At 33.7% G+C, this 24,207-nt stretch overlaps 1 protein-coding gene across 2 annotated transcripts in view; it reads right to left on the reverse strand.

Moving 5' to 3' along the window:
- Positions 1 to 24,118, reverse strand: part of Xrcc4 (X-ray repair cross complementing 4) — a 189,237-nt gene extending 165,119 nt beyond the window's left edge. Inside the window, exons 1-2 of one of the 2 annotated variants that reach the window (XM_042691059.1) lie at positions 24,035 to 24,118; positions 7,178 to 7,326 (exon numbers count right to left, since the gene is read on the reverse strand). In XM_042691059.1, coding sequence (XP_042546993.1) covers positions 7,178 to 7,316 — 139 coding nt within the window. In that variant the 5' untranslated portion in view covers positions 7,317 to 7,326; positions 24,035 to 24,118. Of the gene's footprint in view, positions 1 to 7,177; positions 7,327 to 23,356; positions 23,409 to 24,034 lie in introns of those variants that run through there. The other variant, XM_042691060.1, reaches the window with a different exon arrangement.
- Between the last annotated feature and the right edge of the window lie 89 nt (positions 24,119 to 24,207).

Here is a 24,207-nt window from a genome sequence, read left to right on the forward strand (position 1 = left end):
TCATAATATCCTGAGGTTTTTGCTGTTGTTTCTGATGACACTGGGTTTTGAATACAAGGCCTCCAGTTTGCCCAAAAGGTTGATCAGCTGGCACCCTACCACTTCAGCCATACCTCCAAGCTACCATATTGCTGGTTATATTGCATAGGTTGGCTTTGAAATGAGATCCTCTACTTCTCAGCCTCATGAGTAACTAGGATTAAAGGCATGCGCCACAAGTACCTGGCTGCCCTGTTCTTACTCTACCCTCCTAAAGCTATAGTTTGGATGTGGTTTGTATTGCCAGCTTGGTCCTCAATGTATGTCTATAAGAGGTAGCAATTTAAGAAGTTAGTTAGACTATGAAAGACTTAGATCATGCAGAGCTCAGCCCTAGGAAATAACATATTTCTCAGGGAATCTTGAGTTCGTTTCTCAACAGAGAATTTTTCAAAGAAGATACTGATCCTAATTTGCTGACTTCTTGATTCAAGATATGATCTCTATCTCCCACAGAGGAACACATGTTTGTAATGTCATCTCCCACTAAATCCTCAATAGAGTCCAACAGCATCATTTGATATTGAACTTTCATCCTCCAAAACTGTGATTTCCATGTCTGTGTTACCATTCTTTAATTGTAAATATTACATGTATTGACTGCAATATTTTACTTTCACTACATTCTTTCAATATACATTTATTTTTTATTATCTTTAGTAGCTCTAAAAAGGAGTTGCCATTCAATAGTCGTCTGCCTCAGGTATTTTATGATAATAATGAAAATGGACTATTGTACTTTCTTGAAAATGCTTGAAAAATTTAAACATATGTAACATTTATTTAAATTGTTTATTATGGTTGTTTCCTAAGGTATTAATTCTTTTCATTTTTGTGTTAAAATTTTTTGTTCTTATTTTCCCATCTATACCTTGTATTTGAGCATGTATTTTCTTTCAACAGTGTAGAAAGTGTTTTGGGAAGAAGTTATCTTAAATGGTTAAAGGCTGCCTTTTTTAGTGTCTACTTTCAGATTTCACCAGTTCTGGAACAGTTTTGAAATTTAATTTCTTACTCTTGAGACAAAGTGTTCCAGTTTAACCTTCTCTCAAAAACACATAAAAGAAGCTTAGGGTTCTAATATTTTGGGGACTTTTATACATCTATAATCCTGAGAGAGTATTCTGTTGAAGCTCCAGATCAGAGAGCAGTGTTTTTCAGAAAATTTCATTAACAGGATAACTCTTTCAGGTTCATTTTATTATATAGAGAGTTCAACTCTAATTACTTCAGTAGCCTGCAGTCTCAGCATTCTGCCCCATCTTTCATTTCAATCACAATCACTTAGACATATATATCATCCAGCTATTCCATGAAGCTATAGTTACTTCTAGTTTTCAGACATCTACCCATTTATGGCACTGGAAGTTTTTTTTTTCTCCATATGTGTCTTGGTTTAGTTTTCTTTTTAAAACATAAAATTTAAAAACTGGGCACCAGTGATTCATGCCTATAATCCTAGCTACTTAGAAGGCTGAGATCCAAGAATTGCAGTGAAAGCCAGTCTAGCAAGAAATCTGTGAGATTTTTATCTCCAATTAACCATCAAAAAGCCAGAAATGAAGTGTTGGCTCAAGTGGTAAAGCACTACCCTGAAGGAAAAAAACCTTAGAGGCAGTGCCCAAGCCCTGAGTTCAAGCCCCATGATTAGCACACACACAAAAAATTTTGTTTAATCTAACATTAAGTTGGAATGTGTGGGCAGTTAAATGACTTCTGGTGCCAATGCAGGCTATTAAAAAATAAAAAAAATACAAAGACTGGTATGATTTTTATTCCTCATAATTCTAAAAGATATGATTTTCATTTTGCAAAACAGAAAAGTAAAGCTTGGACAGACAATATCTAGGATAATACAGTAAGCAAGTGATCAGGCTAGGATTCACTTAGGTCTCTCTAGTTGCTTTCATTTGAAGTTACGCAGAGAAACTGGATGAATTATTTTCTTCCCTAACTTTGAAAAACACATCAGCCTAAAATATTATGGAATATAAGACAATGTTGATTAAAATACATATCTTCATGACTGTCTATTTACTGTGAAGCATCTAGAAACTCCATGACAGACGATGCAAAAGAGTATCTCATAATGTATCCATCATTCTATATGATCAGTTTGCGATAACAAGTCCTGATGATATGATTCCCATAATGTCATATAGCCTCTGAACAGAGGTTAAAAAAAATACTTTTTATACCTACATGATCTTAGAGATTCTTAACACTTCCAGACACTTTCTCTCTAAAATAGATAAACATTTAAGTATCATCACTAACAAATCTATTGTGCTTTAAAATATCATGGTTGTCTGATGAAAAACAAAAATGACAAATACTTCCTATTTAAGGAATAATTTAAAATTCTGTATTTGGATTATTTTTAAAGTTATTAGTACTAAGGAAAAAAATATTTAATAGAGGTAAAAGTCACTCTGTTGCCCTTAATGAAACTAAAAAAGAAAATAGAAAAGAAAACTCAGCCGGGCGCCAGTAGCTCACACCTGTAATCCTAGCTACTGAGGAGCCTGAGACCTGAGGATCACTGTTCAAAGCCAGCCTGGGCAGAAAAGTCCGTGAAACTATTAGCTACAATAAACCACCAGAAAACCGGAAGTCGCTGTAGCTCAAGTGATAGAGCACTTGCCTTGAGCTGAAGAGCTGAGGGACAGCGCTCAGGCCCAGAGTTCAAGGCCCACGACCGAGAAAAAAAAAAAAAACTCAAAGGCAATCTACTAACAAAATGTCAAGTTTAGAACATCATAAATGTCACTAAAAGAAAAAGATATGTATCTGAAAATATTTAACAGAAATTATTCATTCAACTCATCTGCTTATAAAATGCTTAATAGTAAGCACTGTGCTCCATGCATCATCCCAAGCACAATACATTTAAACATTAAAACAAAAATGTCATCTACATGGAGAACTAAGTTCTTACATCTTATAACAAAGCTTTAGATGACCTCTAAGCCACCTTCTTATATCCCTACCACTATGAATTCTGAAATTATTGTGAGTATACTCAATCAATTTATGTCAAAGAAAAAAACATATTAGAGGAAGCCATTTTATTTTTTTTCCTCTCTACATTTTTCCCTTTGAAACTACATAAAAAGCATAGATTTAAAAAAATTAAAACTTCCTCTAACAAGGAGCTAAGCCCACTAGTAGTTCACATTTATAATGCTAGCTACTAAAGAGGTTGAGATCAAAGGAACAAGATTCAAAGCCAGCCTAGGCAGAGAAGTCCATCAGACTGAATCTCCAATTAACCACCAAAAAGCCAAAAGTGGTGCTATGGCTCAAGTGGTATACCACTAGCCTTGAGCAAAAAAGCTAAGGGAGAGTGCCAGGGTCCTGAATTTAAGCTCTAACACACACACACACACACACACACACACACACACACATTCTTACTCTAATACAAAAAGGATTGTCAAAATCTGGCTTCCTATTCAACATGGTGGCAGGTTCAACTTTACGCTAAACACAGATATAAAAAGAACAGCCGTAACTGGCAGGCAAGGTGATCAACACCTGTACTTGGGAGACATTGACTGAGGAAAATCTCAAGTAGTAGTTTGCTAGCAAGTACATGCCCTGGGTTGATACCCCAGTACTGCCAAATAATGAAAGTTCAATATAACTTCAATGACCAGAAATAAAAGAAATACTAAAATTCACCAAGAATATGAAATGAGTGGTACACACCTGTAATACCAGTTACTTAAGAGGCAGGAAAAGGAGGATCTATGTCTGAATTCAACCAGGTTAGAAATGACTCATCCTATCAAAAAAGTACATTGGAAACAACTAGGATGTGGCCCAAGTCATAGAGCACTTTCCTGACAAATGCAAGGTACTGAGTTCAATCCACAATACTACTACCTAATTAAACAAATAAAAAGTAAAGCTAAGCTACATCATAATAATGTAAGCAGATCAAAACAAATGAAACTATTCTCAAGCCAGAAGTTAAAAGACATCACTTTTACACTGTAGGTATATTAAGATAATGAAGAGAGATTCTTTGCCTCCACTATGTATGTATAACTGACCAAAGCATTGCACACATTTTATATTTCTTATCGTTCAGAAAGCAGACATTATTAACATCCCAATAAGAATCTTGAAGATTCCATCACAAACATACTTCATTATTTCATTAACAATCATTTTCCCCCAGGGCTCTGTCATATCATTTCCATGTAAGATATTACCAAATGCATAAGTTTAGGCAATTATTAGAGAACTCAATTATTTGAAAGTAAAATAACCAGCAAAACTTCAACTGCTGTTCAATAAAATAAACACTACTCCAGAGTGGGCAAATGTAAGTTTCTTACTGCCAACATGAATTTTTTTTTAAGAGTCAAAGAGTGGTCATTCATCATTAACTCACTTTGCAACTAAACCCTCTATAATACTGAAGTGATGATAGGCCTCATGTTAATTAGACCCTTAAACATTCAAAACAACAGTCAGTTTAGTATGTGGGAGATTAAAAGGAACTCCACATCCTTTTAATTTAATTCAAATGAAAAGAGGAAAAAAAAAACATCCTAATTGAAGGTTACAGCAATCAAAAAGATGAACTACAACAACAGTAAAGAAAAAAAAAGCAAAAACAAGAAAAAAATCCCAGGATGAGGTATAGGAAGGAAATCTATTGTCATGCTTCAATTATTTGATTTTTTGGACATTCTTAATCATGTTATTGTCTGTATGTTAAACACTATATTACAGTTATGTAATAACCCCTAGATAAGCATAAAAATGGTGTTTTATTATTATTTGCTTACATCTTTTCCCACTAAGTTTAAACAAGAATGAATAACAAGAGCTATAAAACATAAGCAAAATTTTAAAAATTTGGTTATATATCCTTAAAATGAACATACACTACACTATAAATAACCTGTTTGTAAGCTTATGCAGCATAGGAAGGTAAATGCTTTAACAAATCACTACAGAATATACGGATTTTGCTTCATTTTTGTCACAGTGAAAACAAATGGTAGTGTATACTGAATTTATGATTGCTCACTATAAAGGAATATGAAGGGTTTTTACTCAAAAGAAAAATATGTCAACTCCAATATGAAACATTTTTTTCTTTTATTAATTAATTAATCAATTTATGTATATTAGTACTGAAGAACTCAGAGCACTGATGGCTATTTAGTTAACAGCTGGTGCTCTACCACTTGAGCCACACCTCCAGTGCCAGCTTCTCCTTGGTTAATTGCAAATAAGAGTCTTAAAGATTTGTCTGCCTGGACTAGCTTTCAACCTCAATTCTCAGATTTTTCATCCTCCTGAGTACCTAGGCAAGAATGAGTTACTAGCATTTCTGCTCATTTTCTTTCTTTTTAGCCAGTGTTATATATAATTGCATATTTTCCATCAAAAAAGCATTAACCTATAGCTATGGCCTTCTGTATTATCCTTAATAGCATACAAAGAACTAACGACAATTCCTCCTCCACTCACTCCTGTGTAACACCAACCAATCAATAACCAATTTCTCTGACATAGACCTATATAATGTAAAGAATCACCATAAGGATTTGTGACCATGAATTTTCTTTATTTTATAATAATCTCACTATCAACATTCTTGTTCTGTCTTGAAAGACAAATAATTTTGCAAGTGCAAAATCAGTTTTGTTAATAACACAATCTGTCACATTGAAGAAACTGAATTTTAAAATGCACTTTAATATTTTTAAGTATATAGTAATTGAGAAGTAAATTTGGGGAAAATATATTAAAACTTAGACACTATAAACATCATACTTACATAATTACACAATTATTTCAACAAAATACTTTAGAACGTTGAAAGTTTGCTATGTGAATAAAAAGTAGCTTTCAATATTTTTACTTTGTATCAGTCATTTTCTATACATGCTTCAAATGCATTTTTTCTATATTAAGTAGCTTTTACAAAAATTTACAGAAAATTATGAAAATCAAGTTTATTATATAAAATATTCCAAATCTTACTCTATAAATTTGAGCATTACAAACTTATAAACTTTTGTCCTGTTTTGTCACAAATGAAGTATATATTCATTGGAAAATAATTCAAACAATATGAGTAAATGAAGTAAAAAAAGAAAAACACTTGAGAGCTGAATGCCGATAGATCACACCTGTAAGCTTAGCTACTCAGGAGGCTGAGATCTGAGGATCAGAGTTAGAAGCCAGCTTGGGCAAAAGAACCTATGATTCCCAATTAATCACCAAAAAGGTAAAAGTGGGCCTCTGGCTCAAGTGATAGAGCACTAATTTTAAAAAGACAAAGCTAAGGACCTGAGTTCAAGCACCAGTAGAAAGAAGGCAAAGAAAAGAAAAGATAAAAGAAAAGAGAGAAAGAGAGAGAGGAAGGAATGAAGGAAGGATGGAAGGAAGGAAGGAAGGAAGGAAGGAAGGAAGGAAGGAAGGAAGGAAGGAAGGAAGGAAGGAAGGAAGGAAGGAAGGTAGGAAGGAAGGAAGGAAGGGAGGGAGGGAGGGAGGGAGGGAGGGAAGGACAGAAAGAAAGAGGGAGGGAAAGAAAGAGGGAGGGAAAGAAAGAAGAAAAGAGAAGGTGAAACTGAGCGGGGGGGGGGGGGGGGGGGGGGGGGGGTGAGAAGGGAGGGGAGAAGAAAGGAGAAGATCTCCATCCACACAATATAACACAAATGCTTGACCCAGCCAAACTACTTTTTCTCCTCTAACTAAAGATATATGTAAAAAGTACTGTTTATGTTTTATAATATTTGTCTTCTAATCATGGTCTAGTTTAACTATGGTACAGATTTTTAAAGATGAGAAAAGCAGAGGCATATAAATGACAAATGACTGACACAATAAATGGAGCTAAATAAAAAATGCCATCTCAAAAATATGGATAGATCATTTTAAACCTCTTAAGTCCAAGTACTAAGACTCATATGGCAATCACAACTATCTAGAGTCTATGTTTATTTTTATTCATATTACAAAAAAATGCCATTAAATATCTATAAGCTGGACAGATGAAACAAGTAAAGTCACTAGTAGTTTTAATCTATTGAAGAAACATTTTGATTTCATGTATCAATGAGAATTAAAGAATAAATTTTGCTTTGAAAATATGTACTTTTACTATTACCTGTCCCAGTCCATGCTGAATGACCATCAGTAAGTATGATGACAAAACCAGATTCTAGTGTTTTCTCCCATGACACTTGTAGAAAATGAATTACATTAGGTTCAGAAGCAAGACAGATTTTGCTTACTTTTCTCTCCATTTTGGGAAACCTGTAATGAAACAACAAAATTAATATTTTTAAAAAACTGTAATTCTCAAATGATATTTTTGCATGGATTTCTCAACTACACAAACTCCCAGAAAATACAAAATACCAAAAACCTGTACAATAGACTCAATTGAACTCAATAAATAAGTTTAGTTCAATGTTGATTATTATGTTTACAGATGACAAAAGCAGAGATGTATAAATGACAAATGACTGTCACAAATAACTAAACAAAACAGAAATTCCCACCTCAACTACATGAAAAATAAAATTTAACCTCTCCCTTCAACAAGAGTCAAAAGCATTATTTCTATACAAGAAAAGAAATAGTCATAAAAATTGTGTGAATGACCTGAGAATGATCTTGAAAATGGATGTCATTATAATTAGTTTATAATTATAAACTAATATAAATTAAACAAGTGAGGATAAATTTAAATAAGAATGTTAATTGCTATCTGGAGAAAGACCATGTAAAATGAGTAAATCATAAGATCATTTTTGAAACCCAATAGTTGCCTTTTCTAAGGAAAGTTCATTCAGCAAATGAACTGAAAAGACAATTCTCAAAAGTACAAATGTTAATACATGAAGCAATGTTCAACATCTTTATCCATAAAAGATATTCAACTAAAACAATGAGATTACATTTCACTTCAGTCTGAATAACATTCACAAAGAATAAAAAAAATGGAGATGGTGTTAATTGGGATGCAAACTAATGCAACCAGTATGGAAATCAGTATGAAGTTCCTTAAACAACTAAGGATAGATCTTCCTTATGAGCTCATCACATGATTCTTGGGCATATATCAGGAAGAGGAAAACATCAGTACACATGGAAGACCATGTCTCTTTTAGCTTTGCTCATAATAGTCAAGCTGTGGAATCAGCCTAGATTCCCAAAAATCAATAAATGGATGAAGAAAATGTGATATTATATATATATATATAATATATATATATATATATATATAAAATATACATTCCATGAAGTATTGTTCAGCCTTAAAGAGAGGTAAAATTATGTCATTCAGAGGCAAATGTTCAGAACTGGAAAACACTATATTGATCAAGAAAGAAAAAGAAAGTTCAAAAAAATGTTTTTCCTAAAATTATGATGATGATGATGATGACAATGATAAAAATAATGGAATGTAACTATTAAAGGAACTGTCTGAAGGGTTAGTGGTGGCAGAATAGAAGAGGAAAAAAGCTACTAGAGAATGTAGATTTAAAAAAAAAATGCAGTCGGGCATCAGTGGCTCATGTCTGTAATCCTAGCTACTCAGGAGGCTGAGATCTGAGGATCACTGGTTCAAAGCCAGCCCTGTCAGGAAAGTCTGTGAGACTCCTATGTCCAATAAACCAACAGAAAATTGAAAGTGGCACTGTGGCTCAAGTGGTAGAGCACTAGCCTTGAGCTGAAGAGCTGAAGGACAGCACCTAGGCCCAGAGTTTATGCCCCACAACAGACAAAAAAAAAAAAAGCATGCATATATATGGATATATGTGTATATACAAATAAATACATATTTATTTATACACATATACAATATTTAGTCATTTTCATTGTGTATCTCCATATATACATATATATGATTTTATATATATATATGTATATATATATATATGAAAGGGGGAAGGAGGGAAGGGGGCTTAATGACTGTAACAAAAGAGATGAACTGGTACAAAGTATATTACATATCTGTGGAATTCTTGTAATAAAACCTTTTTGTATTATTACTGTATGCTAATAAACTATATTTTTTTAAAAATAGTTTAAACACTACTTATACAAAAGCACCTATAATAGAGATAGGTTGTATCAAATTACCATAACCTGAGGCTAATGAAGATATAGACAGAAGTCAGTTATATAATATGGAGTTAAATGAACAATATAACCAAACAAATTTGACAATTCAACAAAACCATGTATATAATAGTGAGATTCAAAACAGAACATGGTGGGTCAACCCTGTGATCCCAACTATTAAGGAAATAGAGCACAGGATGATTGTAATTCAAGGTGCCAATCCAGATAAGTTTGTGAGATCCCATTGCACCTAAAGAAAACAAAAGCTAGTACGTGTGTATGTGTATCATAATAATCATGACGAAAGCATAAATAGGAGGACTGCAGTGCAGGCCAGCCTAGGCATAAACATTAGATTCTGTTCAAAAGATAACAAAAATAGGCTGGAGAGTGACTCAAGTGGTAGAATGCTCTCTTAGAAATGTAAGCACAATGTCCTGAGTTCAAATGCCAATGCCACCAACAAAATAAAAAATAAATAAAAACAGAACATATGCGCCAACACTTGGTCTTGTACTTGTTCCTTTCCTATAACAAACCTCCTCAATTAACCACTATCCTGTCTGTTTTGTTACAAGGACCAGAATTTTGGGTGTTCTTGGTGCTTTACATAACTGTAATTGACATTATGTTCTATATTGTACCTAGCTGCTTTTGCTCAACATATGTATGAGAAATTCATTCAGATTGTGTCTTACATTTGTACATCTTTCTAGGGCCTGAATGTTGTATTCCATTATATAGATAAAATATATCTATGTATTTTTCTAGAGATCAGCATTTAATACTTTCAGGGTTTTGGGTATTACAAAAACTACTTCCATTACCTTTTAGCAGCAATATGTATTATCTCTGTGGAATATATACCTAAAATTTAAATACTAGATCAGAAAACATATTTCTGTATACTATATAGCCAATCATTTGCTTTAAGAGTTCTGCAAATTCACAAGTGATAATAAATTCTGATCAATCCACATCCCTGCAAATATTTCCTATCATTTTCATTTCATAATTTTGATGTATATATACCTAGTAGTATTACATTATGAGTTAATACACATTTCCTGATAAATAATAGAGGCTGAGCTCTTTCAATATATTGTTGGGTATTTAAACAACCTAGCCTATTGAATCTTTTATTTAATTGTAGATATATACCTCATATTTTCATACATTCATAGACAATTAGGTAATTTCTAATTGTAGACATTATAGAGAAAGCTGCACTGACTCCCTTTATGCATATCCCTGAGCTTACATGTAAGAGTTCTCTATCAGATGTGTCTAAATTCTGGGACATAGAACACATTAATTGTACGCAGAGATTTCCTTCATAGGATTCTTGTAGTTCTTTAGTTAGAAGTAATACCATTCTCTTGCATCTCTGTGGAATGGTGCCAATGTCTATCCTGTTAGATAAACTTCATGTTGCCTCATGCGATTACTACTCTGCATAAAATGAATTGATTAGTCACTCATAATATCTACAGCACGTCCAGCCTCCTTCAGCATTCCTCCTTCCACCTAGCATATTTCAATCAACCAAGTTTATAGAGGAGTTTTGAACATCTGAGTCTTGAGACAGTTCTTTGTCATAAGTAAGGGCTGAGATCAAGATCATCTCACCATCTAAAACATCTTGGCTAAATTCCTTTCCTTGCTGTAAAATGCAAGTTTCTAGCTGAGCTGCCAACTCTGGAAAGCATACATGATGATAGGGAAGTAATCACCTGAGGATTGTGATCATTTGGAAAGGGCTCAGGGGAGTTAGCAGATATTTTCAATCTTTTTTTACCTAGGAGTACCAAAAAAAAAAGAATGTGGTGTCAAACAATACCTCTTAAAATACATTAGGAGCTATCATACCCATAGATGAACAAGTATTTGCTGGTTACAGATCATCTTATTTTGGTTAGTGCAAATTAATTCTAAAAGAAAGTTTCACTGTGATACTTGATATATGAATACTTGGATCAAATTTACCTCCTCTGTTTATCTCTCTTTTTTACTCTCCCTGTATTAGTTCTTCTACCAGTGTTTAGTAGGTTTCATTGTGCTGTTTACACACACACACACACACACACACACAAGTACATAATGCATTTCAATGTATATTTGCCCTCTATTATCCTTTTACTTTACCTTTCCCCCAACCACTGGTTCTCCCCATAAAACACTCCCTTTAAATATCAGTTCTTATTTTAATTTCATACTGCATATGAGTACAAATACAAGATAACTCTTTTTAAGCTTCACTTATATCTCACTCAACATGATGATCTTCATTTTCATCTGTTCTGCAAATGATGTAATTTCATTCTTTTTTATAGCTGACTAATACTATGTATATGTACCATATTTTCTTCATTCATTCATCCATCCATCAGCTGACACTAAGGCTAATTCCATAGCTTGGCTATCATGAACTATACAAAAAAAAAAGCATTGAAGACATCTGAATTGCATATTGATTTATATTTCTTCAGATACATATACAAAAATGGCATAGCAGGATCATACAGTAGTTCTTTTTTGACACACTTCCATATTGATTTTAAGGATGGCTGTACAAATTTAAATTACTATCAACACTGTTGAAAGGTTAGTTTTACCTATCACATCCCCACCAGTATTTGTTGTTGTTTTATTGATAACAGTTATTCTGACCAAGAGGTGACATTTCAGTCATTTTTTAATTTGTATTTTATATTAAGGTGAAGGATGTTGAACATTTCTTCATGTATTTTGAAATAGTCAATGAATTCTTTCTTAGTTCATTCAGCCTTTTATTTGTTTTCTCTTGAAATTCTTCTAAGCAGAATAACTTACTTTTACCACCCTAATCATCATTTTTCAATTTTTTCACTAACCTTGGATCCCATGGTTATGGAATTGTTGACTTTTGTAAGCATCATATTGCCTTATCTATTTCGTTTCCTCATATTACTTGTATTTCTGTACTGGAATTTACTCATCTGAGGCCAAGTTTTTCATTATAGGCTTTAGTTTCCTTTCCTTTTAGTTAAGATAGTCACATGTTTAGACACGACTGGGTTGAATCCTGTTTTTGGTGTAGTTACTGACCACTGAACTAGGGCTGTGACTCAAGAGTCAAACTTTTCTTCACTGTACTCGAGATATTGATTCTAATTCTCTTCTCCACTCCAGAAAGAAATTACTAGTTGATAAACTGGTTTATTGTACCACTGCTCTGAGTCACTTTCAGGGAGTTTCTTAAGTTGTATTCCCTTACTCTACTATAAAGGATCAGACTGCAATATAACCAAGTATTCATTTTCTGACTTCCTATTCTGTTCAAAAATGCCAAAGGTTTTATTTAGTCATTTTTTATTGTTGTTATACTGCCTTTTTAAATTTTCTCTTCATATGTTTTGGATATTGATCCTTTTATACCTATGTTTCTATCTCCTCTCTCCCATAAGTGGTAACTATAGATAACAAGTTGATCTTCATTTTAAAGAAATACAATTCATCAAAATTTTAATAATATTGCCATACTAAGAAATCATGAACAATTAAGATGTTCTCTTGTGTCATAACTAATATACGTGAATTTTTAAAAGATACTCTGTTCTTTTCATTATTTTTTATAGCCCTTATTTTCTTTTCTTCGTATTTTATGTGGTTGGGGATCAAATCCAGGTTCTTAACCATCTATGCAACTGCACTACCAGTGAACTAAATTTTTAACCATAAAACTTCATTATGCACTTACATTCAGATATCCAATCCATCTGGAATTGGCTTATGTATAGAGTTAGGTAGGGCTCATAATACATTTTGTCTACATATCTCATTTACCCAGTAATATTTATTAAATAACAACCTTTCCCAATTATACTACACCATTAACATATGTATATATGAGACAGAGTCTACAATCTTTAGTCAGTTTTATTAGTCAGCTTGTTAATAATAATAATCTCTCATCATAATTACTGTGGTTTGATAGAAGACCATTTTTTACAATACTGGGCTTTGAACTGATTGTCTTTAAAAAATGTAGGTAAAATGAGATCTAATGACTGAAACCTACAGCACTTAAGTCTATCACTAATAATGAAATCTACTTAAGTTAAGAAAAACCAGGATACCAAAACCCAGGTTTAAAAAAAAAAAAAAGTGAAAGGACTTTCTGACTATAATAAGTACTGCCCAATGAGACCACTACAAATGAATATTCAATACTACACTAAAACAAAATCAAGACTTTTATTTTCAGTTCTCCACCAAGTAATATCTAGTCTTACATTATGCAATTATGAGTTGCAAGTAATAAAATAAGCCTGTTCTCAGTCTGGATCAAGTGACAAGAAATTTCCAATTCTGATGTCTATGTCTCATTGAAAAGTGACTGCTAAACATATCTATCATGAATTCCAAAAGACACCACAATGAAGACTTTCTGTAAACATAAAAACTATTGGAGCATGAAAATCAAACCCAAGTGTACCAACATATAGCCTTTCTTATAAAAACAATTTATAATGTTATCACTACAGAAATAATGTTTTTCAGAATTTATTCCAGTTAATCTGTACACTGAAAACATAGTCCACAAAGGCCAAAATGATACTCTACTCATCCTACACATCACAAAAAAGATAAAGACTTGTCATATACATAGTATACTTTCTTAATTCCAATTACTATTTCCAATGGTCAGGAGAGTAGTAAAGGTAAACAGTATTTTGTTTGGAGCCAATATTTTAATTCTGTAGACCCTTAATTGACATTAATATCAAGTGAACGAAGTTTTTCACATATTTCATCGTTAAATAACTCTTTGGAACTTGTTATTGTTTCTTGATTGTTTTTCAGAGCTATAATTTCATATTCGATAGTTGCTTATCAAATTTACATTGAGTGATTCTATTCTCTTGATCCAATACATTTGCAATCTCTCCCTGACTCTGTCACTGACAATTTTGATAAAACTCCCCACAGTGATTCAAATCCTTTAAGCAAAATGTTGAACCGAAAGAGCACAAGCATGGATCTTTGAGTCCTGCCAATGAAACAAGCTTCCAATAAAGATCAATCATTTGTACTATTTGCCTTGAGTACTCCTATCTCCTTCTGACAATCATAAGTTTATAAAAAGAATTCATGGCATAACTATCTCATCTAGCAAATTAGCAATACTATTTTTAAAGGGGAAATAAATTACTGCCCTGACTTCATGATCATATTCTCACTTCTCAAGATTAGAAGTTGTTTCATTATGAATTCAATATGATTCTTCTGGTAAATCATCCCAGAATCCTTTCCAGATTGGTATGATGCATATTCTTTAGTTCATAGCAAGTAACTATATTTTCTAATTCCAGAATATCCTTCAATCATGTGTACTTCATTAAAATATATTTATCATTAAATGAAGCAGAGGAAACATAAAAATTACTACTCTACTCCAATAAAAAACACAACTTCAATGATAAAAAAACCTACTTAACTATCCTTTAATCACATGACATCAATCTCTTTTTGAGGATGTTGAAAATGGAAGATAATATTCTTGACGCTGTTGATTGTGGAAGACAGTATAAAATTAGTTCAAATTGTTGTACCAAATATACAAAAAGTCAAAGTAAATTTGCATTTCATTGATAACTGACTAAAAAATTAACTGCAAATCTAAAATTATCTATTTTAATTTGTCTCTTCAATTGAAGCCATTCTTTTCTCAAAAAAAAAAAATGAAAATCACGAGTTTGCTAGAATATCACAAAGCAAAACTAAAGTACTATACATCTTTAACTACATAAAACCACAGGAAGGATGTGAAGGGTAAACAAAGGAGGAGGCTGCAATGCTTGATAAGAAATGTACTCATTATCTTGCCCATGTAATTGTAACCCCTCTGTACAGTATGTTCACAAAAAATAAAAATAAAAAATAAAAAAAAAGAATTCTTGATTATACAGTACTACATGCTATTTCATTAAAGGTCACAAGGAGTCCAAAAAGAATCTCAAGGTAAAAGTAAAATAAGTTAAAATGAGGAGAATAAGATGCTTCCAAATTTATAAACTGGCAATAATCATAATTCATTATTTCCTGAAAAACTCTTCTTACCAAAAAAGATAACTTTATAAAATACTTGATAATTACTTCAAGTAAACATGTAAATTTTTCAAGTATACATACATTTCAAGTAAACATACATCTGTATATTTGTATTATAAGCACTATATATAAAATATATCTCTAAATACTTCTTAGTAAGTTTTTCATACAATGAGATCCTTTATGCCTAAATGTCATCACAACTGAAATGCTATAATCATTTGTGAATTTACTTTTAGACCAATTAGTCAATATGTTTAACATGCAGAAATTACTCATTCTATAATCCATAAACTTAAAAACTGCTACAAAACAAAACAAAACCAAAAAAAAAGCCTGTGTGTTGCTGGGGTTTTTTATGCCAATCATTGAATGTCACAGTTAGAGGCTCATATAATTCTAATGGTCTCAAACCCCATAACTTGGAGTAGGAATTTAAGTTAAAAAATCTGGGGAAAAACAAAGGAGGCAACAATGCTTGATAAGAAATGTACTCATTACCTTGCTCATGTAACTGTAACCCCTCTGTACAGTATTTTCACAATAAAAAACTTATTTAAAAAAATAATAATCTACCCAAGGAATGTCATTTGTCGGCTCTTTAATCCTCATATACAAACACACGCATATGGACACACATGCAGAGGTAGGCACTCACTCAGATTATTACTTTTCTTTTTGTTTATGCCAGTGATAAGGCCTGGGCTCAAAGCCTAGGCACTGTCTCTGAGGTCTATTTGCTCAAGGCAAGTGCTCTCCCACCTGAACCACAGCTCCACCTCAGGCTTTTTGGTAATTAATTGGAGATAAGAGTCTCATGAACTTTCCTGTACAGCAGGCTTTGAACAGTGATCCTCAAATTCAGCCTCATAAGTGTGAGCCATTGACACCCAGTTCAATCTGATTTTGTTTTTAAATTGACATGGTTTCAACTTTGTGAAAACAAAACACAGAACTTTTAGTTATTCCAAAACTGCAACTGATTTCATTGCAATTTTTTCACCATCATATTTTGAATTAGTTACAAATTTCTAATTTTAAAGACTAATTCATTTAAAATTCGGTAATACACATGCCTTTTGGTCACTCATTCTACTGTCGCATTAATATAAAGAGTTTTAAGTTCAATAATGTTAAAAAAGATTAATTTTTAAATACCCTTGAATTACTGATTCAAATAGTTTCTAATTTTCTGTTTAAGTTAACACATGATCATGAAATTAAGTGGGTTTTTATTTTTAAAGACTCTATTACTTTAGTACACTTGGATTTAAAATTTTGAATGATACCTATGAACCACATTCACGCATATAAAATATTAGTGTGCGTACATGAGACAACTCAGTATCCTATATCTTGTGCTTCAGTTGCGTTAGGAATGTTTTTATTAAAATGTTTATAAAGTGCTTCATTCTTTTACTTATTGAGGGTACCCTCTCATAAAATATCAAATACAAAATGCCTTAGAAACCAATGACTGAAACAGAAAGAAGGTTTTTAACATCTTTTATGATTCAAAAAGAGCATATCAACTATCTCTCCTCTGGCTATACCTGTAAAAGGGAAACAGCCATAGTTTGGGGGGTTTTTTTGGCCCCAAAACAACTTGAAGAGGGAGAATTCCCTGCAGTGGGACAGATTAGGGCAATAAGAAAGCCTGTGTTTTGTTTTCCAAGGGCACTAAAGGTCACACTAGTATTGGTAGCTCTCCCAGTCAAGAGCCAACAAGCTAAAATAAACCTGCAGGTGGAAACAGTTGGGTCCCGCCCCAATTTGTACATCAGTAGCTTTATTGAGAACTCAGAACAGTTGAGAATTCAGAAGCTTATCTTTAGTACTTTGTATCTTTGATGCATGGCCTCTCTCTTAGAAGAGAAATAAGTTGTTGGCTGGTATGCAGTTGATGTGATCTTAGACTGAACAAATGCCATTCACAGTTGCTTCTGAATAAACAAGACACTTTTTAAATTAGTTTACAAAGAATTTTGTATGCCCTTTTAGATGCTGATAAGGAGCAGTGCAGAAGCCAACTCTTAGGTCAGTCTAAGTTAGTCACAACACTATATCATTGATAACACTATTTTGAACTTGGGTTTCTTTCATTTTCCCTTATAAGTCAGTTATGGCTTCTTTTTAAGCTACTTGGACTGCAGGTGTTCAAACTTTGTCAGCTCTGCCAAGGAGTTGTACTTACAGATCAGAAATGACTATTAGCACATTTCTAATGTACCAATTATGTATCCCCTTGAAAAAAGGAGGTTAATACCTAAAGTGAGTTCAGAAAAAAGATTCGCACATAGTACAAGCTGTTAATAGTCGTAATTAGATTCCTGGTCACATTATTTTTTGACAAGATTGTTTTTTAAGCAAACAAAAACAGAGAGGAAGAGGAAGGGGGAGGAAAGGAGTATGAACCAAGGGAGAAAGAGGGAGACAGAAAAGGAGAGGGTGAGAGAATAAATGTATTTGCAAACTATAAGTATGGTGACAGATTTTTTTTTCCAGTGGGTCATGGGGCTTGAACTCTGGGCCTGAATGCTGTCCCTGAGCTCTTCAGTCAAGGCTAACACTCTACCACTTGAGCCACAGCACCACTTCCAGTTTTCTGATGGTTAACTGGAGATAAGTATCTTACAGACTTTCCTGCCAGGGCTGGCTATGAACGGTGATCCTCAGATCTCAGTCTCCTGAGTAGCTAGGATTACAGGTGTGAGCCACCAGTGACTGGCTGGCGACAGATATTTTTTTTTTAAGTGTTATGAAAAAGAAGTTCAAAGACAGGAACCTAGATATTCGATAAATTCAATGGTAAGATATGTGCAATAACCATTGTACTATTTACCTTTAAGAAAAATACAAGATACAAAATAAGAGGACAGTAATGGGAATTGATCCTGGGGGAAAGAAACAATCAAGTACAAATTGTGATACTATGTAATTTAACAATATGAAAATATTTAAGAATCATAGGAAATTGCCCATATTTAATATTTTAAGCTATAAAATGGCAAGTTCATACGGTTTAAATAATAAGAGTTATAAATGGCATATGTGTACTTACATTCCTATTTGGATGATTTAATTACATACTTATTTCCCATGCAGCAATTTCTAACTCTAAGCTATTTTCAACAACATTCCTGAATTTACTTTGGGCAACTCTAAGTTCTAAGTTCTAAGATACAAGCAAAAGTTTACATTTTGAGATCTTTCGGGGGACATGAAACTTCATACCGAAAATTTAAATCAAGCAGTTGTCTTTAGCAAAGGTAGAGGTTCTAATACCACATGAGCCAAGCTAGTGAGGTAGCAGCTCAATTTTATCTGTTCTTCTCTGAGGGGTGGAAATTGTGGTAAAATGGAAAATATAAGGTGATCATATAAAGATGATAGCAAATAACATCAGTCATTATTATGAGTGCAAAACTGATTAGTATGGGTATTAGCCCTTGTTGCTCTGACATTGTGATTATTCAGAAAACTGACAAATTTTATTTTTACAAAGAAGTCACTTGACTTAAATGTTGGCAGACCCTTTTTGGAAAACATTGGGCAGGGTGTTTTAATTTTTTTTTAATTGATCTGTATTCCTCAGTTTCTGACACAAAGTTAAAAACACTTGGTAAGTCCTGAGAGATAAGAATTACTTTTGTTATTCTTACTGATCTCCTTTCTACTACAGATTATTGAGGTGATTTAGGGCTGGTTCTCTAGATAATCTGTTGGATGATTGGGTCATTGTAAAGACAAAGGAAAAACATTCTCCAGAGCTATAAAATGCATTAACTACCTCATGCTCATTTAAATAGTTTACCTTTTTATGATTTTAAAGATGACTACCTGACTACCTTTTCCATAAGGGACAAGATACAGAAAATAAAGCTGCACCCAGCTTAAAAATGACTAACTACTACTTCATAACTGAAGGTTGGTCATGCATCAAAACTTTCATTGAATACTCACTGTGTTTTCAAACTTTGATATTCCAAACATAAGAGACTTTCAACTCTCTAATAGGACAAACATCATATAAAATTATGATATTAGAAAGTGCAAAAGCAAGGCGAGAAAGTACCTATGAAAAGTGGTATTATGTTGGAAGACCATTCTTTAGTTACTTCTCATATTATTCCTAAAGGAAAATGGAAAAGACTTAGGGGTAGAAGAAAGATAAAGAAAGGCATAACAAGCTAGGCAGAGTATTCATAAGCAAAGGCATGGTGGCAAGAAATAGAATGATTGCTGGGTCATAGGGGAGTTCTATGTGTAGTCTTTTGAGGAACCTCCATACTGCTTTCCAAAGTGGTTGAACAAGTTTACATTCCCACCAACAATGAAGTAAGGTTCCTTTCTGTCCACATCCCCTCCAGCATCTGAACTCCCCTATGACCCAGCAATCCCACTTTTGGGCATTTACCCAAATGTTTACAAACAAGACCACACTAAAGCTACCAGCACAACTATGTTTATTGCAGCATTATTTACCATAGCTAAGATATGGAACCAACCCAGATGCCCCTCAGTAGATGAATGGATCAAGAAAATGTGGTATATATACACAATGGAATTCTATGCCTCCATCAGAAAGAATGACATTGCCCCATTTGTTAGGAAATGGAAAAACTTGGAAAAAATTATATTAAGTGAAGTAAGCCAGGCCCAAAGAAACATAGGTCCCATGGTTTCCCTTATATGCAATATCTAGTATATGTATGAGTCAAGCGGAAAAGGTCAGATAATGTGATGTTAGGAATACGATCCCTTAAATATGTATTTTAATGTTTTTTTTTCTTTCATGCATGTGTTTCTAACGCATTTATAAGATTATTTCTTTGTTGCTTTGTATGTCCCTCCCCCACAGTGTAACCCCCGCTTTCACTATATTTGATGTCAGTATAACTTGTGGAGGAGATGGGGACAAACAAGTCGTTTAAGGATACAGGTGGACCTGTTGCAACAATGAGAAGTACAAAATGTCATGTCAAAAACGAGCTTTACAATGTTGGTGTGGGGGGGGGGAGGACTGGGTGGGGGGGAGGAGGGAGGCTGGGAAGGGAGGTGAAGGGTAAACAAAGGAGGAGGCTGCAATGCTTGGTAAGAAATGTATGCATTATCCTGCCCATGTAATTGTAACCCCTCTGTACAGTATGCTCTCAAATAAAATAAAATAAAATTAAAAAAAAAGAAATAGAATGATACATTAAAATAATAATTGTTTCATATAGCCTATCAGAAATGACAAATTCAGATACATAATTAAACTCATTTATTAAACCAAAATTGATTCCCTATGACTATACTTCAGGTAAGTACTTTAAACTTGGCTTTGGGCTGGGATGTAGTTCAGTGGCAAAGAGCTTGTTTAGCAATGCAATGTCTTGGGTTCAATCCCCAGTTCCAAAAAAGAAAAAAAAATACAGTTAAAAAAAAAACAAAAACAAAAACAAAAAGAAACTTGGCCTCATTCTTGGCCTTAGGATTTTACTCTATGTGTGTGTGTGTGTGCATGTGTGTGTGTGCATGTGTGTGTGTGCGTGTGTGTGTGCACACACATGCTATTCCTGTGGCTTGAACCCAGGGCCTGGGCTTTGAACTTCAATTCTCAGATCTCAGCCTCCTGAGTGTCTAGGATTACAGGTGTGACCCACTGATGCCTGTTAGAATCTTACATTTTAATAAAGGAAAATAAACACTTAAAAATACTTGCGGCAGAGCCAGGCACTGATGGCTCACACCTGTAATCCTAGCTACTCAAGAGGCTGAGATCTGAGGATTACTGGTTTAAAGCCAGTCCAGGCAGGAAAGTCCATGAGCCTCTTATTTCCAATAAACTGCCAGAAAAGTGACACTGTGGCTCAAGTGGTAGAGTGCTAGTCTTGAACTGAACTGCTGAGGGACTGTGCCCAGGCTCAGTAAAAAGAGACGCAGAGGAGACTGAAATGCAGAACACCAAATATGCATTGTTGAAAAAGTGCAATTTTAAATAGTGATGATTACCTGAAAAGATTATATTTCGGCAAGTACATAAAACAGATGAAAAATAACTAGTTTGATGGTGAATAGAAAGCATTCCAAGTAAACAAAGAGCCTATGCAAAGCCAGAAGCAGATCCTAGGCCCTGTGTTATAAGTAAAAAGGTGGCCACATTAGCTAGAAAAAAATTAAGGGAGAGAATGAATGCACAGATGTAGGGGTGCAAAGGTGAGATAAGACCAGTTCATGTAGTCGTGTAAATTAATTGAAGAACACCACTTATACCTTGCTTCTAATTAGTAATACGATTTTTAAGCAAAGAAAGTGACATTCATTAATACATTTTTTATCTTGGAATTATTCTTGAGTTACAGCAAAGTTAAAAAGATGACATAATGTTCTCTTAAGTGACTCATCTACTCTTTTCTAATATTACCATTTTTATATTAGCATGATGCATTAACTAAAACTAAGACACCAACACTGTCACATTACTATCAAACTCCAAACTACTTCCAGATTTTACCAATTTTTTCACTAATTTTCCTATTCTGTTCCTGGGTCAATCTAGGATGACTAGTTACACATACAACCCTATATCTTAATACAATTTTTACTTATATTTTAGTAACTTCACTGGCTAGTACTAGAAAATAAACTGCAAAAAGGCAAGGATTGAATAAAGCAGAAAGAATAGTGAGAACACTAGTCAAGAAATTAAGGTTCTCAAAAGAACTATAACTATAATCCAAACAAGAAATGGGTGATAAATAACAGAAATTCAAGTGGGAGATCATTGTACTAATACAAAACACTCAAAATATATGAAATAGAAAGAGACAAGACTTACCAATGGTTTATGAAAGAATCAAAAGAGAGAACTAGAGAGTAGAGAACTACATTTTTTATTGCAGAAAAGAGCAAATTAATAAGGGTGCAGGTGGGAAAAGGTTAAAAGAAGCGTTTAAGGTTAAAGAAATAATATGCACATCAAATAAAAAGTTTATAGGTCATAATCCAAGAGTCATGGAGTAGAATGAAAGTAGGGCAGTTAGAGCAAATAATGAAACACAAATAAGCTCTACCTTAAGCTATAAGCTATGTCTACGTGAATATCAGTGAATGTAAAAGGTAACTAATATAAATTAGCCATAAATACTATTAGTAACCAAAATCAAAATCAAAATGCAGAGAAAGTGGTCTGATAGTATAAAAACATCTTATTGTATACTTAATATTTTCAAATGAATTGTTCTTCTATCATTAAACAAGCAGGATAAGGAGAAAGCCAACTACTGAACAGCCAACAGTCACTGAGTGCTAAACTGCATGAAAATCATTTAGAACATTTACATTAATTTTTAAGCCTCAGATTATAAGGAAACCTGTGCACTCTCCCCACAGAAAAAGGTCAGTGTGTCTATTTTAATATGCCATAGGGAAACATTAAGAACCTTTGTTTACAACAAAAGACTTGCAATTTCAAACAACAATTGCATAATGGTACTCTTCTAAGTCAGTTTGAAGTACATCTGCATAATATGGTATCAATCTTCACATGTAATAAAGGTCAGTTATGACATCGAGAATGTTTAACTTGTAAGAGAAAGTATGGCAATTACAACAGCATTAAATGACCTTTTTGACAGGCAGGTAGAATATACATTTATTTTTGAAATTAGTTATTATCCTCTTCTGTATCCCTAATAAATTACTCAAAAGAACAGATTATCTTTCTCTGCTGCTGACTCATATGGCGAATAAGCAGGTGCTTGTGAAAAACTTAGTGAGTTGTATATTTGACCAATTCTTGAAAATTAAGTATAATATATTCAAAATATCATTAAGATTAAAATAAATAATTCATATTATTAATTAAATTAAGATTAAAATAATTGCGTGTAATTTAACAATACAATCTCATATGGCAGAGACCCAAATGTCCTAATCATTGTAGTATTCTAAATATTAAGGAGTATCCTTTGGATAGAATGCAGATCATAAATCAATACCTCACATGACCTTTCTTCTCTCACTCTCCTTATCTATCCTAAGTCAATGAAATTTAACTGGTAATATTCTTAAAAGAACTATATACTGATGGAGAAAAAATAAGTCAGCTACTTGGAAACAAAATTTGCCATACCTTTTATGCGCTAGAGGTTAGAGTGAAAAACTGTGTCATCTTATTAACTATAAAGTTCAATGCATGAGATTGTCTGTTTCTTACTGAAAATGGGTTTAGAAAAATAGGGTTAGAATAACTGCTTACCCTACTAGGATTCCATTAATCAATTACTGCATTCAGGAAAGGGCAAATCCTTTCCACTGGCTACCACAAAATGTTCTTTCCTCTCTCCACGGGGCCTAGAATGGTGCAGTCCTGGGACCCACAGTCATTCTGCAACAAGCCTGGGGAGTGGGACGAAGGGCGGCTGGGAAGTAAATTTAAAAAAAAAAAAATCAACCAACCCAACGCAACCCAACCCTCAGGACTCAAATGTCAATAGGATCACAACATAGACCTTCAAAATGCTTCGCATTTCTAAAAGTTTCTCCCGCATAAAACAGAAAAGAAGCCAAAAAGTAAATGCAACAGGTGCACACCCGTAGATGGAGGCTGGGTACCCTGGCATCCCTGAGAGCCCTCACCCAGAGGGAGACCTCAGGCAGGAAAAGTGAAAGTGCTGTAAATGTGAAGAAACTGCAACGATCATAATATATAATATAATAACCTATAATAATGACAACGATAAAAGAAAACCACAAATAAAGCAGCAAACGACTATCATTTAAAGAGACCTCCTCCACTTCCTGGCCCTACCTCTCCAAGACTCCACTTCCGGTCTCCTCGAGAACGCTGTCTCTGGGAACGTCAATGTGGCGAGCCAATGACAGTGTTAGCTACTTCCGCAGGACAGTATTTCGTCGTTCAATCCCGCCTTTTCCGGTAGGAAAGCGCCTATCAAACTGTCAGAATCTCGGGGCCTGGGCGGG

This window comes from Dipodomys spectabilis, unplaced genomic scaffold, assembly GCF_019054845.1.
Source record: "Dipodomys spectabilis isolate Male_0828 unplaced genomic scaffold, ASM1905484v1 ptg000140l, whole genome shotgun sequence".
NCBI lineage: Eukaryota > Metazoa > Chordata > Mammalia > Rodentia > Heteromyidae > Dipodomys > Dipodomys spectabilis.